General features: G+C 37.2%; 1 protein-coding gene across 2 annotated transcripts; it reads left to right on the forward strand.

Annotated features, from left to right (window-relative positions):
• Positions 1 to 4,359: 4,359 nt before the first annotated feature.
• On the forward strand, positions 4,360 to 5,953 carry diras2 (DIRAS family GTPase 2). 2 transcript variants are annotated; one of them, XM_016504923.1, is made up of 2 exons: positions 4,360 to 4,481; positions 5,234 to 5,953. In XM_016504923.1, exon 2 carries the CDS (start codon positions 5,266 to 5,268, stop codon positions 5,863 to 5,865), a length of 600 nt encoding a protein of 199 aa, XP_016360409.1. In that variant the 5' UTR covers positions 4,360 to 4,481; positions 5,234 to 5,265; the 3' UTR covers positions 5,866 to 5,953. The 2 variants fall into 2 exon arrangements, with proteins under 2 accessions (XP_016360409.1, XP_016360410.1); XM_016504924.1 differs by having other exon boundaries at positions 4,443 to 4,481; positions 5,248 to 5,953.
• The last annotated feature ends 8,036 nt before the right edge of the window (positions 5,954 to 13,989 follow it).

Consider the following 13,989-nt stretch of genomic DNA (forward strand, 5'->3'; position numbering starts at 1 on the left):
TAAATATTAGTTTATAAACAAATGCCGATTGGCCAAATTAAGTGCAGTCGGTTTCTGCAAATAAAATGAGTTAACTCAAAGGTTTGCATATTAACATTGTATCAATTATTGAAATACAGTTTTTCACTGTAAATTTAAACAGTTCTGTAAAATCTAAAATGTTGCTACCGTATTTTTCACGGTAAAGTTCTGGCAACCACAGCTGCCGGTATTTTACCGTAAATTTAACGGATTTTTTTTTACAGTGTAGCACACAGTCCATTTTAGGTCTGACATACAGATCATACCTGGGGTCCATGAGAACAGAAGAGATTCTCTTCCAAACATCTCACTATAGGAAACGTATGGCCAACCCTCGTAATGCATTCTTTCTGGTGCCTTTAAACAGACCTGAACAGAATGACAGATAACCTCTCATTTCTCTAGCGAACCGACTTCAGGAACTGCATGAGCTATTGACATCCAGCAGGATATTAAAGGAATAGTTCATCCAAAAATGAAAATGTCCTGTAAATGGACTCATCCTCAGCTCATCCGAGATTAGGATGAGTTTGTTTCTTCATAAAATTTGGAGAAATGTAGCATTGCATCAGTGTCTCAGCAATGGATGCTCTGCAGTGAATGGGTGCCGTCAGAATGAGAGTCCAAACAGCTGATAAAAACATCACAATAATCCACAAGTAATCCACTCCAGTCCATCGGTTAATGTCTTGAGAAGACAAAAGCTGCATGTTTTTAACCTCAGACCTTTGCTTTTGGCTAAATAAGAGTCCATAATCCATAATAACGCTTCCTCTAGTAAAAAAGGGGCCTGGCTTGAATCAAGAGAGAAATCTGCACAGCTCAAGCACTGTTTACAAGTGAAAACAGCCCAAAACAGCTCTAAACAAATATGTTGGTGGATTTTGATGTGAGAGACAACAGGAGATTTTTACTGGAGGAAGCGTTATTATACATTATGGAGTTTTTTTGTTTGTTTTTGGCCAGAAGTAACAGTTTAAATTTAAAATGCCTTAATGATAGAGTTGTTTATTACAAACACGCAGCTCATTGACGGACTGGAGTGGTGTGGATTACTTGTGGATTATGGTGATGTTTTTATCAGCTGTTTGGATGCCAAATTTCTCCAAATTTCAATGCAGAAACAAAATCATCTAACATCTTGGATGGCGTTTCAGCAAAATTTCATTTCTGCGTGAGCTATTCCTTTAATTTGATAAAAAGTGTAGAGAAAGCCAGCTTGCCATCACACAAACATCTCCAGCAGATATAAAAGGCACTTGACTCCAGTACCTCCAGTACCATACAAAGCACTGACCTTCGAAAGGAAAGCAATAGCAAAACCCTTACTGTATACCCTTATAGTCTGCGTTAAAGCTCAGATATTCTGGGTGAACAGACAAAGAATGTTACTCACCCACTTGGCTGAAACTAAAGCAAGGAATATAACCAACCTTAAGGTTAAGAACTTGATATTCACGCTCTCCAGCGGTTCAAAAGGAGGTTAAGGGATTCAGTACCATGGACAGGTCTCATGATGGGATCAACCGTTTACACGCTTACTGCCAAAAATCTCTCATCCCAACCAAACCCAGTGGAACCAATGTCAATGACGAGAACATCGTGCTCATAACAGCACCAACCTATCCCCGCGCAACTCAGAGACTCTGATGAAACGCCATCAATGTCCTTTCAAATTTTAAGGTGAGGCATTAGCACAATGTTCCTGTAAAGTTGTAAATTCCCAAAAAGTTGTGTGGCTGCTGCATCCCAGTTCGCATACTACCTGTCAGATCTTGTATTCAAAATTATAATTAGTGTCCCAAATCATAGTATGTTCAAGTGAGTATCCCAAAGGTACCCAGATCGTCTACTATTTCTGATGGAAATTCAAACTGCAGATTCATGCACTTTCTAATTCACTCACTCTCTAAGGCTGATGATACATGGGGCAAAATTTTGAGCAATTTGAGTAATGTTGCTTGGGCACTTTCCCATTGAGAATGGGTAACACATTTCTATCTGGATACTTTAGATCGGTCGTGGGCTCTGTGTCTCACCGGTTGCCCGTTGACGGCAATATTTCCTAAAGTTGCCCGGCGACATTGCTCAAAAAGTTGCCCTGTGTATCACCAGCCTGAGGCATCCCATTGCAAGATACTGAGCAAATGTTTGAAAGAAAGAGGAAAAGCCTCGGCCATTAGACCTACAGACCTATTTTGAAGACTGTACGTAGCTGTATTTCATTTCAAAGGCTCTGGAGGTTGCATTTGTTGGCCACACATGTCATAGATGCTGTATTATTTCAGAAAAGTAACCACCATTATATTCCATAGTAATTTACGCCTAAAAAGGAATAACAGTCCATTTTATTATGGTTGCTTTTCTGATAAGAGACAGCCTATAAATGATGTATGTAGATGAAAATGCAGCACCCTGGAGGGCGCAGCCTTCGAAATGAGACACATACCAATACTAGCATACTAATCTTACTAATTTTGTTGAAAATATGAAAACATACAGTTGCTGGTATGTGCTTCTGAATTCAGCAGCAGTTTCTGCATGGTGAACTCACAGCTCCAAATGTATATTATATCTCTCCTTCATATACTAATATACGTAAAAACATGTTTTCATGGTCACAAGTACATGTTAAAATATGTGTTTTTATGTTATTTTCTGGTCTGATTTGGTAACAGTATTACAAAAAAAGGGTTGACAGAAATATGTTACCATATATGTAAAAAATAAATACATGTTTGTTTGTTTTTTCTGGTCAGTATTACAAAAAATGTGTTGCGTTGTTCTTGTCTGTATGAATGCAAGCTGGTTTGATTACAGTTTACTTATGTTTTAGAATGTATTTTGCTTCAAACATAAGTCAAACAATATGAAACTTAACATTATAAAAATTACATTTAACCCATGGGTTTAACATTTAGGGTTGACAGAAATATGTTACCATATATGTAAAAAATAAATACGTTTTTTTTTTTTTCTGGTCAGTATTACAAAAAATGTGTTGCGTTGTTCTTGTCTGTATGAATGCAAGCTGGTTTGATTACAGTTTACTTATGTTTTAGAATGTATTTTGCTTCAAACATAAGTCAAACAATATGAAACTTAACATTATAAAAATTACATTTAACCCATGGGTTTAACATTTTGAGTATTTTTCCCCCTCAGAGAAGGCAACATTTTTCAGGTTTTGTAACCAGCCATAGACACTTTGCAGTGCAAAGGAGCTTGTGAATTTTTAAATATAGGACTATGCAGAAGAGATAAAGCCAATCACAGTTCAGTATGCAAATATGTGACCCTAAACCACAAAACCAGTCATAAGGGTCCATTTTTTGAAATCGAGATTTATACATCATCTGAAAGCTGAATAAATAAGCTTTCCACTGATGCATGGTTTGTCAATATTTGGCTGAGATACAACTATTTGAACATCTGTAATCTGAGCGTGCAAAAAAAAAAAAATCTAAATATTGAGAAAATCGCCTTTAAAGTTGTTCAAATGAAGTCCTTAGCAATGCACATTACTAATCAAAAATTAAGTTTTGATATATTTATGGTAGAAAATGTACAAAATATCTTCATGGGACATGATCTTTACTTAATATCCTAAAGATTTTTGGCATAAAAGAAAAATGACCAATTTTGACCCATATAATGTTTTGTTGGCTATTGCTACAAATATACCCCAGCGACTTATGACTTCATTGTTATTTTTTTAATGAAAACCCAGCAACAAAGACACTCACTTATAGGCTATTAAATTAATAAATGAAAGTTTTATTAACAAAAGTTGCGCTTTGGATCCGCCATCATATAGTGTCAGTGTTCTCGCATCACTCTTGTCACGTGACCCCCCGACCCCCCACCTCCGTTTTATTTCTCAGACCCCCCAGAACAAAATACGTTCCCGCGGCTATGCTCCAGGGTCACATATATTGCTATTGCTATGTGTTTATATTTTGAATGTTAAACATTCAGTACATTTTAATCTTAAATTTCTTAACTTAAAGTTATTTTATCGTTCATCCGTGTAAAGCTGTTTTGAAACAATTTGTATTGAATACACTGCTATATAAATAGCCTTAATGTGACTTGACACAGATGGCACAACTAACGCTGAATAATGTGCAAAAGAAAGTATGAACGAAGTCTGTATGCCTTACAAACACTATAAAACCGAATGAATACACACCATAAATGAGGGCTGTTCATATGGACCCATGTGTTTTACAGCAGCAGCAGCAGCAGAGAAACACTGAAATCCCTCGTGACGTCACGGGGAGAGAACGGGAGAGAGTCAGTCAGCGCTGCCCCTTTAAATATCAGTCACGCCTCAGATGGATCTTTAGAGGAATCGCAAACCCCCAGAAAAAAAAACAGCCCATCTCCCATCATTTCCATCGTCTATCGCGACATGACAGCAGGAATTTAGAATTACGTCTTTAATCATCAACATCTAGGTGAGTTTAGAATCGCATCCGTTCAAAACCCGCGACTTAAATTTGAACAGTCTTTTGTTTTTATACATGATATATTATTTAAAATACACCGTGTTTATTATGCATAATATAGTGGTACAGGTATAGGTGGTACTCACAGTTCGCGGCTGGTTTCTCTTGTCCTTTATCTTGCCTGTTTTTTTCTGCGCATCCTGCCTGCACCATCCGACAGCGCTGCATCAGTTTACTGCCAAATAAAATAAAATACAAATATTTCCACTAGCCGTTTTTGCTCGCATCCATGTGCTCACTGAGTAGATGCTGCTCATGTATTGAGCGAATAAGGGAAACGTACTAATCAGGGGAAACGTGCATGTCAGGCTGGCAGAGGTCTCATTGGCCAGTATCTCTACTGACTGGTTATATGTGAAACATTTCATATAAAAGCTGAGGTTAGTTTGATTTGAACTGCATTCATTTGTAAAAGTCTTACATGTTTTATATGCTTAATATATTGTACTGTATCCAAGAAATGTTTGTAGAAAAGTCCCTATACTGAAACATTCATGCATGAATTCATGTTATGTCAAAGGCAATAAGAAAGTGCTCCATTTACAGGTATGTAATATGATGTTTGGCTGATTTTTTTGTTTAGGAGTGATGCAAATGCTGTGTTTTAAATTGCCAACTTTTGGTACACTCTCAGAAAAAAACAAAGCTGTCACTGGTATGGTACACCTTTTGTACTTGTATTTCATAATCATTCCTTTCAGTTGCCCCCATCCAGGTCATTTTGAGCGACACCATGCCAGAACAAAGCAATGATTACCGGGTGGTTGTATTTGGAGCCGGTGGAGTGGGCAAAAGCTCCTTGGTCCTGCGCTTCGTGAAGGGAACCTTTCGCGAGAGCTACATCCCCACTATCGAGGACACCTACAGGCAGGTGATCAGCTGCGACAAGAGCATCTGCACGCTGCAGATCACAGACACCACAGGCAGTCACCAGTTTCCCGCCATGCAGCGTCTGTCCATCACCAAAGGCCACGCCTTCATCTTAGTGTACTCCATCACCAGCAAACAGTCTCTAGAGGAGCTCAAGCCCATCTTCGAGCAGATCTGCCTGATTAAGGGGGACATTGAGAGCATTCCAATCATGCTAGTGGGCAACAAGAACGACGAGATGAACGCTCGTGAAGTGGAGAGCAGTGACGGCGAGGCCATGGCCAAGAGGTGGAAGTGTGCCTTCATGGAGACGTCAGCTAAGACAAATCACAACATTAAGGAGCTGTTTCAAGAGCTGCTTAATTTGGAGAAACGCAGGACTGTAAGCCTTCAGATCGACGGCAAGAAGAGCAAGCAGCAAAAACGAGCCGAGAAGCTTAAAGGCAAATGTGTGGTCATGTGAAAAACCAAAACCAAAGTGTGCTTGGAAAACCGAAACGGTTTCACTTTCACGATGCTCTGGCTAACACTGTTTACACCTGAAGACAAGAATGTTGGACACATGGTACACTTTTACAGGAACGAGGATTCAGTGAGACTCCGAAAATCGTGGTAAACTTTTCTTTCTTCTGTGGAACACAAAAGTAACATTTTGGAAGAATATGCTGGCTGCTCTTTTACATATTACAGATTATACTATAAAGTAGTTCCTTCAGAAATTCTATCTCTTTGACACGTTTTCCTGTGGAGAAATACCTAAAGAATTTATGAAGTAATTGTTTTAATTACATCACTTCTCTAGCTTGTCACAGGTGTGATTGTGATGCCGCTGCAGGTTTGCACCAGATTTTAGTAACCTACCTGTTTGTTGTAGACCACAAAAAAGACGGGCTGATGTGCATGAACCCAATGACAGTACTAATACCCATTCTTTTACCAATAATGTAGACTAACAATTGCATATGACATTTCAAAAAGCAGTAAATCAGTCCTTACAGCACAGGCTGGGCTACAGCATATTAATGTACATTATAGCAAATACATCGTATATGGCAGTATATGGTATGAGCGCATATATCAGCTGAATGGGAACATGTAAAGACATGCAGCCAGTAGTGAAGGTAGTAGTCAACCAAAATAAGCTAAATGGTTGTTGCTGTGTTAGTTGTGCAATTTATTATCAAAGATTTAAGTAAGGCTGCTGTAGTTTTATTTACTTCCATATGCCTTAGATTTAAAGCTTAGGCTATAGTTTTCTTCTTAGGCTTTTCTTCTATTAAGGAGTTTAGAAATGTGCTTTTTGAAAAGGGAGTTGACTATTTTCCTAGTACAGTATTTGTATCAAGGGATATTGTAGCATGAAAGGAAAGATCAGCTAAATTCACATAAACATTAATTCATTGTAAAACTTAAATGAAAACTGCACTGCAAATTATTTTTTTTTTAAATCTTAGTATTCTTGTCGTTTTTTTAGTACAAACATCTTGTTTTACCTTTTTATTTAAAATATTATTACTTCTTTTTGAGCACATTTTTGATAACTTAAAAAAACAAGACTTTATGTCTTGAGTCATTTTGCTTCTCAAGTAAATGGATCTTGATTCAAGAATGTTGAGATATTTGTAATAGAAAACGAGACAAAAATACTAAGTAAGAAAATCAGTTTCATTTTTGAATATTGTAAACAATAATATTAACTGCTGACAAAATGACTAATAACTGGCAGTAGTGCTTTTTCGAGTGCACTAACATGAGCTATCAACTGTACATGTGTTTACACATATTTAGTGAAATATCAGCAAGTGCTTTTGAGAGTGATATATATTTTGTAATTATATATTTTTAGCATGACAGGTCTTGTAATCAAGTTCAAGTGCTATACTGTATTGAACCTCACTTGTCTGGTTAGAGTGATGTAAACAGCTGTTTATTAACTATATTAGAGTACTGGAGACCGTTAATGCCATATTTAACTCGAATCTGTGCAAATGTTGCTAATGAGAATTGATGGCCATGTGTAGCTATTACGGGATGCTCAGTCCCAAAGCTTACAGTGGGTTTCTGTTATACAGTAGGAGTTCCGTATATAAAATGTAATATTGTTTTGATGAAATGCCTGTATAGACATCATGTGTGCCTACAAGTTTTTACGATTGTATTATAGGTCCCGAGAATAAATAATATTATGTATTTGATGCTGAATAGTCTTATTACACTGAAAGGCTAATGACAGCTGTCAGTTTTTCTTGAATCATCCATTAACTAGATGACAACATGACAACATTTTAAGGGTTGCAGTAGAAACCTGCTGCCTTTGAATTCAAACAATTGTGTTAAGGTCAATCTACCAGCTGCTACGTTTATGTGTGTACTTAATCAAACAGATGAATGGTTTGCCTCTGAGCAGAAATGATGCTGGTGTGTGGGGAAGAATGTGTGTGGTACTTAGCCATGTCAGAGTAATAAGCCCGCCTGCCTCATTACCGGCAAGTCAAGTGGCCTGCAGTATAATAGAGCACCTGCCAGCACTTAACAAGCATCAAGCCAGTAACGCACGATGAGCTCTGCCAGACTCAGAACAGACAGAAATGTAATTGCTATTCACCAATATTGTCAAAATAAATGTCATCTTTGTAGTCAAACCTGACACGAGACCAAATACCGAATGGCTCCATATTTAATTAGAGCGCTCCACACTACTGTTTTTAGGGGGAAAAGCACTTAATTCTAACATGCATGCACTATTACAGGTTCATGACATAAACTGTGAACAACACTTTTAAAGCATTTTAATCCAGGTTTATACTATTGTTCGTTTATTTAATTCATCTTTGTTGATAATACGTTAGTAATACATATTTGTGTATATGTAAATTAAGAGTAAACTAAATTTCTAAATGTTGTGAAAGTATTGTTCATTGTTAGTCACCTCGATGCGAACGGCTGCCAACACAAAGATGGTGCACTCATGAATGGGAGAAAGTGGGGGATGGGGATTGTCGTATTTTGCCTCCTAGTGGAAGTCACACAGAACTTTCAAACTGGATGAAATAATGCAATAATGAACGTTTATAAAACAGAGAGTTCCGGTCCTTGATTCTGATTGGCTGAGCCGCGTTCGAAGCTGTTGTAAATTACTCTACAAACATACACCTTTGTTTACGTTTGTCTGTTGCTCGGCAACCACTTTGTTGGAACCACAACTGATTCTGAGGAACTACATTGTTTGGTGGAAGAATACTGTTTTTATTAATATCTTTACACTTTATTTGCTCTGTTTTATTTTGTGAAACAGTAGTTTCACCATGAATAAGCCCTGTGAAGCCATGGTTTACAGTGAATTTATAACAGCTAAGGGGCGTTGTTGTTGTCTAAAACCCCCTTAGCTGTTATAAATTCACTGTAAACCACGGCTTCTTAGGGCTTATTGCTTTAATAACATATCCACACAAATCAAAAGATGTGAGGAAAAAAAACAGGTGTAATCAGCCCATTTAATAATTAGAAACAATTATTTTGGATAAAATTATTCATAACCACCCATTTTACAGAAATAGTGTTTGAATGTTTGATGGAAATGTATTGGTATTGTCACCTCAAGTTTATAGAACATACGGTCAGGTGGTCTAGCTGCATAAACCCAAATATTTCGACGTAACTGAAGCACAAATCAGACCTGTAAATTCTGCATACGCATATGGGTGCTCACATTGGAAACGAATATCTTCCGGTCTATCGTTTGTCAGAGGTAGTAGCTGTTGCTGCAGTCACGCCATGTCGTAATTACTGTAATTTCGAGATGACAACACCTGACGTTCTACTTGGAGCTGTTCACACCCGTGGACTCGGAACTATCACACAATCAATGCCTAAACATAGCGCCTAATGAATCTGAGCTGGTCAGGTGGTAGCTCTCAGAAAATTCCAAGTTCACAAATTGTAATTACGAGTTCTATGAGGACGTGAACGCTTTTTATGAGTTGGTATCTCGTAATCACGGTAATTACGATATGGCGTGAACGCACTGTCCCAATTTACCCTTCGCAAAAATCCACCCCCCCCCTTAGTTACTGTTTCTATGTCCAACAAGTCATGGCTCTCTCACACCACACATCATGTTCTCACGCTGTGAAAATACATAGCAGAGCAAAGGAAACTGACAACATGCCGACAGACATGACAGAGCAGGTTACTTTTGGCAAGAAACAAAGTCTCAGCTTTCAATTTTTGTCATTTTTTAAGAAATTCAAACAATAAATACAGTTTTGTGGCTCTTAATGTGTCGTGACAGATCGCTGTTGCGCCTCAGTTCAACCGATCATCTCTTCCTCTTAAATGTATTAGTTATAGCAAATAAACATGAATGAACATCAGAAGGTATTTTATTTCAACCGCGGAAAGACGTCAATACACACCATTTTCAAGTTCAAGTCCACCAACGTTAATCTACTCTCCTGTCTGGTTTGTTTGTTGGACAAAATGGCAAATTCTGCGTTATGATTGGTCAGATCACCTGTCAGTCAAACTCCTGGCGAAGGGTGAATTCGAGGACTGGCGCTGCATTCCAATTCAGAGGCGGCATCTTTCGAAGGTTGCATTTGAATACCAATTGCAAAGGATGCAACCTTCGAATTGGGACCCAGCTTGGATCCTTTGAAGGCCGTGAAGTTTGGACGGAGCGTTGTGAAATGGGATGGTGACACAGTTGGTCTTCGAATGCAGCCTTCAAAGGATACAGCCTCTAAATTGGGACGCAGCTAGTGAATCATGTTGTCAGTCATACATCACCTGCTCTAATGTACACTTTCAAAGCGCTATCTGGATGTGCAGCATGTTGTAGATTCTGGAATTTCAGTCAAATACTTTTTGTGTATAAGACATACAGAATGCATCATTGTTATTCATATAGTCTACATTAATATGAAAGACTTTAATGACAAGACAAAGCAATGTAACTGTTGTGAAAAAACTATTTAAAAAAATACCAGTCACTGTCGGTCTCCCCTCTGCCATGTTTAAAGTTTATGGCCCACCCAACTGAGAAATCTCCCAGAAGAAAAATGATGGATGGATACAGTTTTGATAATCAGTAGGCTAATGCAATCAGTCAGAATGTGCTAACAATGCTATACTAAGGTTAAAGTTAGGGTTTAGCATTTATTTCATTGTTGTGTAGGCAATCATCAGTGTGAGTAATATGATCACCCAAGCAGAAAAACAACATACTATTGCCAGATATTGCTTACATAAAATCACCTAAATGCAGTTTATGCCAAACTGACTCAGCTGAATCAAATTACAAAAAGGAGTAAACCATAAATATATATTTTTATGTTTATCTCAAAACAATGTGACAATCCACTGAAAACATATTCCTCCCCATTTTTGACATAGACAAAGGAAACATTATCTGGCAACATGAATTCACTTAATGCAGTTAACTTAATTGCAAGCTAAGTAATGGTTACTCGAATTAATAACCTACAAATAAGGTAAGAAAATATAAATAATGCCATTGTGTTTCCTTTGTTTGATCTATGCATGTCTTTGGGGTTTTCCTAAGCCATTTCAGCTGTGATTGGTTATGTCATGGAAAAGTGGGGAGGGAGGTTGGGGAGTTGAACAAGTCACGGCTCTCCACTGACTTCATGCCCATTAAACTGCAGCTGTTGCTCCTGTCAAAGCCGCAAATGCAACCTGATATTATCCTGATAGTAATGGACCCATGAGATGAGGGCTTTGGCTGTGGGAGACGCTGCGCCAGTAGGTTCACTGTGTAAACAACAATACTGAAAATGTGATGACGCAGAACTGGTGTTTAACTGCACCTCATCATCGGCGCCATAAATCCTCCATTACATCTGATCACCAATGAACCTACTGCCTTCATGTGTGACCACACGCACCAGTGCAAAACAGCACAAATGAGTCACCAGGACCAATCCTCTACCCTAGCGTACTCTAGCAGTGTAATCCAAGCTCATTGTAAATGCAATATCATCGCAAAATTATATTATGTTGCTTCTTGTACATTTTACGACACTTTCAAAGTGAAATATACAGTGAGTGGAACTAAAAGTGCATTTAGTTTTATTCCAAACAGATGAACGTGAATCTGCGCTAAAATGTTAATGCTCCATTGTTTTTAAAAAGAACGTTCCACTCACACTCAACCCCACCCTAAGCCTAACTGAAAGTGTTAACTAAAGCAAACATTCGATTAAAATGCATTTGCACAAACAAACATGTCATTTTAGCTTGCTTCTAAAAGTCTTTGTGGTCTTTAATCGTAGTGTTTCTCATACCCGAGCGCTCCTCATCACAACTGCAATGCTGTACCGGGTGTGCTACTGAGCAAGTTTACCACATCTGAATAAAGCCATACATATGTGATGAAAACATCAAATGCATTAATTTACAAATCATGCATTATGATAAAAGCATTTTGAGGACATAGCATAGTATTATACAAGGAACAGTGTGGAAAAAAGTCTATATTAATCAATTTATGGACATATTTTATATACATATATTTACTCATTTATTTTTTGTGATCATTTTGGACATCTAGCTTCCCATCTAGTTTTTTTTTTTAGTGGTTTAACTGTTTTATAACTTGTTTTATTTTATTGTTATTTTAACAGTATATAAAGTGCTAAAGCATATGATTTTACTGTACACTTTGGCAGGCAGCTTTAAATATTCTCTCTAAACTGTTGTTAATTTGACTCGTGTCTGAAACTGAAAGCTCCCTGACAGCAAGTGCAGGCCCTATCACAACAGCCAGTCTCACTCCCGTGGCTTCCAACCTGTCAGTCAAAGTCCATTAACAGCCTCTCACAGACAAACCGAGCCAAGAAGTGTGTGTGAGACTTAAGTGTGAACAAGACACGTGCAGGGAAGCCATTAGAACTGGAGACGTTCCCTCCCAAAGGACGTTAAAACCCTTGAGATGGAGACACTCCCTTATCTCTAACCCACTTGTGAAGACAACACAGCGCAGGTTATATCCTAAGCCTGACTACTGTAGTTTCATAACAAACCATTTCTACGATGCTTTGGTTTTGAGCCATGAAACGCATTAGAAGAACATCTGTCATTAAATGCACATCTGCTTAAGATCTCTGTTAATGACACTGACTGACATCAGTCCAGTTTTTATTAGCTGATAAACTGTTACTAATGTTAGCCCTGTCGTTCTGTGTTTTTTCAGTTTGCTTTGCTCTTTCAACCACACCTGATGAATGCAGTTGTCTTGGACAATGAAAATGTCATTGAACCCAGTGAAGTCTACAGACATCCATGACCTACATGACCATTAAAGTGTTTTTCAGGACCAGAATCAATTCTGAAAACACTTAAATGTAAAAAGAGTTATAAAATTACGTTGCAATTCAGTCAAGGGTTCGGGTGTTTTCAATGGAATGGTGTGCAAATGCTGAATTGTGTTTTTGAATGGATGTCAATGGAAGAGCGGCTTCAGTTAACAGCTTGTAAACAGCTTAACACTTAATGAACTGACAGCTTGTCCCTTAATCTCCAACGTGTTTGCCATTAAATAGTTAGTCTGGAGTGAGCTATATTTAGAGTTAAAAATGGTTCAAATCAAAAAAATTTAAAAAATTAGCAGCAGATAGTAGTTAGTTTACAGCACTGCTTCTGTTCATATCCATTTGTCTTGTGCTGACAAAACCAATCCAATCAGCGTTCGCTGGTATCATGATGCAGCTCATCACCTATCTCAGTCAACTCAGACTCTGATCCTTAAAGGAACAGTTCACCCCAAAAATCTAAATTCAGTCACTATTTACTCACCTTGTTAATAATGAGTAACAACAACAACGAGTAGCTCTGATATTTTGAAGTCAATGCAGACTGAATGTATAGTTTAATGATGTACTGTGTACACAGTGCACAGTACTGTGACTATAGAATTATTTGCATTTTATTTTATTTATTATTTATTATCTTATTCCATGTATGCACACTGTAGGTGTTTGGTGCCACTCAAAAAATTTAATTCAAAACTGTTTATTTATTCCATGTTTAAAATGTTGTTAATTAAAGTTTTTAAATATACTTTTATATTGCAATAATTTTAAATGCAATCTTCAAATGAATGTACAAACAACATAAAACAGTATATTTTTTAATATTTGTTTAGTGGCATCTTTTTTTTTATGACTGAAGGCGAGTATCACTGATACCAATACTGACGCCTCTATGAAATAGACTCCCCCCCCCCCCTAAAATGTTGTTAATTATAACAAATATAATTTAAATAAATATAATAATAATAAAACGAGGCTTGGCTGCCAGGCCAAGGGCCATAATAACACATACGCTTCTCACAACAATGATTATGAAAAAATGTTGTGGTTCAGAGAGAACCTTGCATACCACATATTATATAGTCACAATGCATTTATAAAGTTGAATCATTTTGCAAAAATAAATGTCAAATGCTTTTTTAAATGAAAAAAATAAAATAATATATTTTTTTTTAGATATGCCTATTTATTTGTCCATTTGAAATTGTGAATTATTTATTTATTTATTTATATATATATATATATATATATATATA

This window comes from Sinocyclocheilus anshuiensis, unplaced genomic scaffold (genome assembly GCF_001515605.1).
Source record: "Sinocyclocheilus anshuiensis isolate Anshui unplaced genomic scaffold, SAMN03320099.WGS_v1.1 scaffold210, whole genome shotgun sequence".
Taxonomy (NCBI): domain Eukaryota; kingdom Metazoa; phylum Chordata; class Actinopteri; order Cypriniformes; family Cyprinidae; genus Sinocyclocheilus; species Sinocyclocheilus anshuiensis.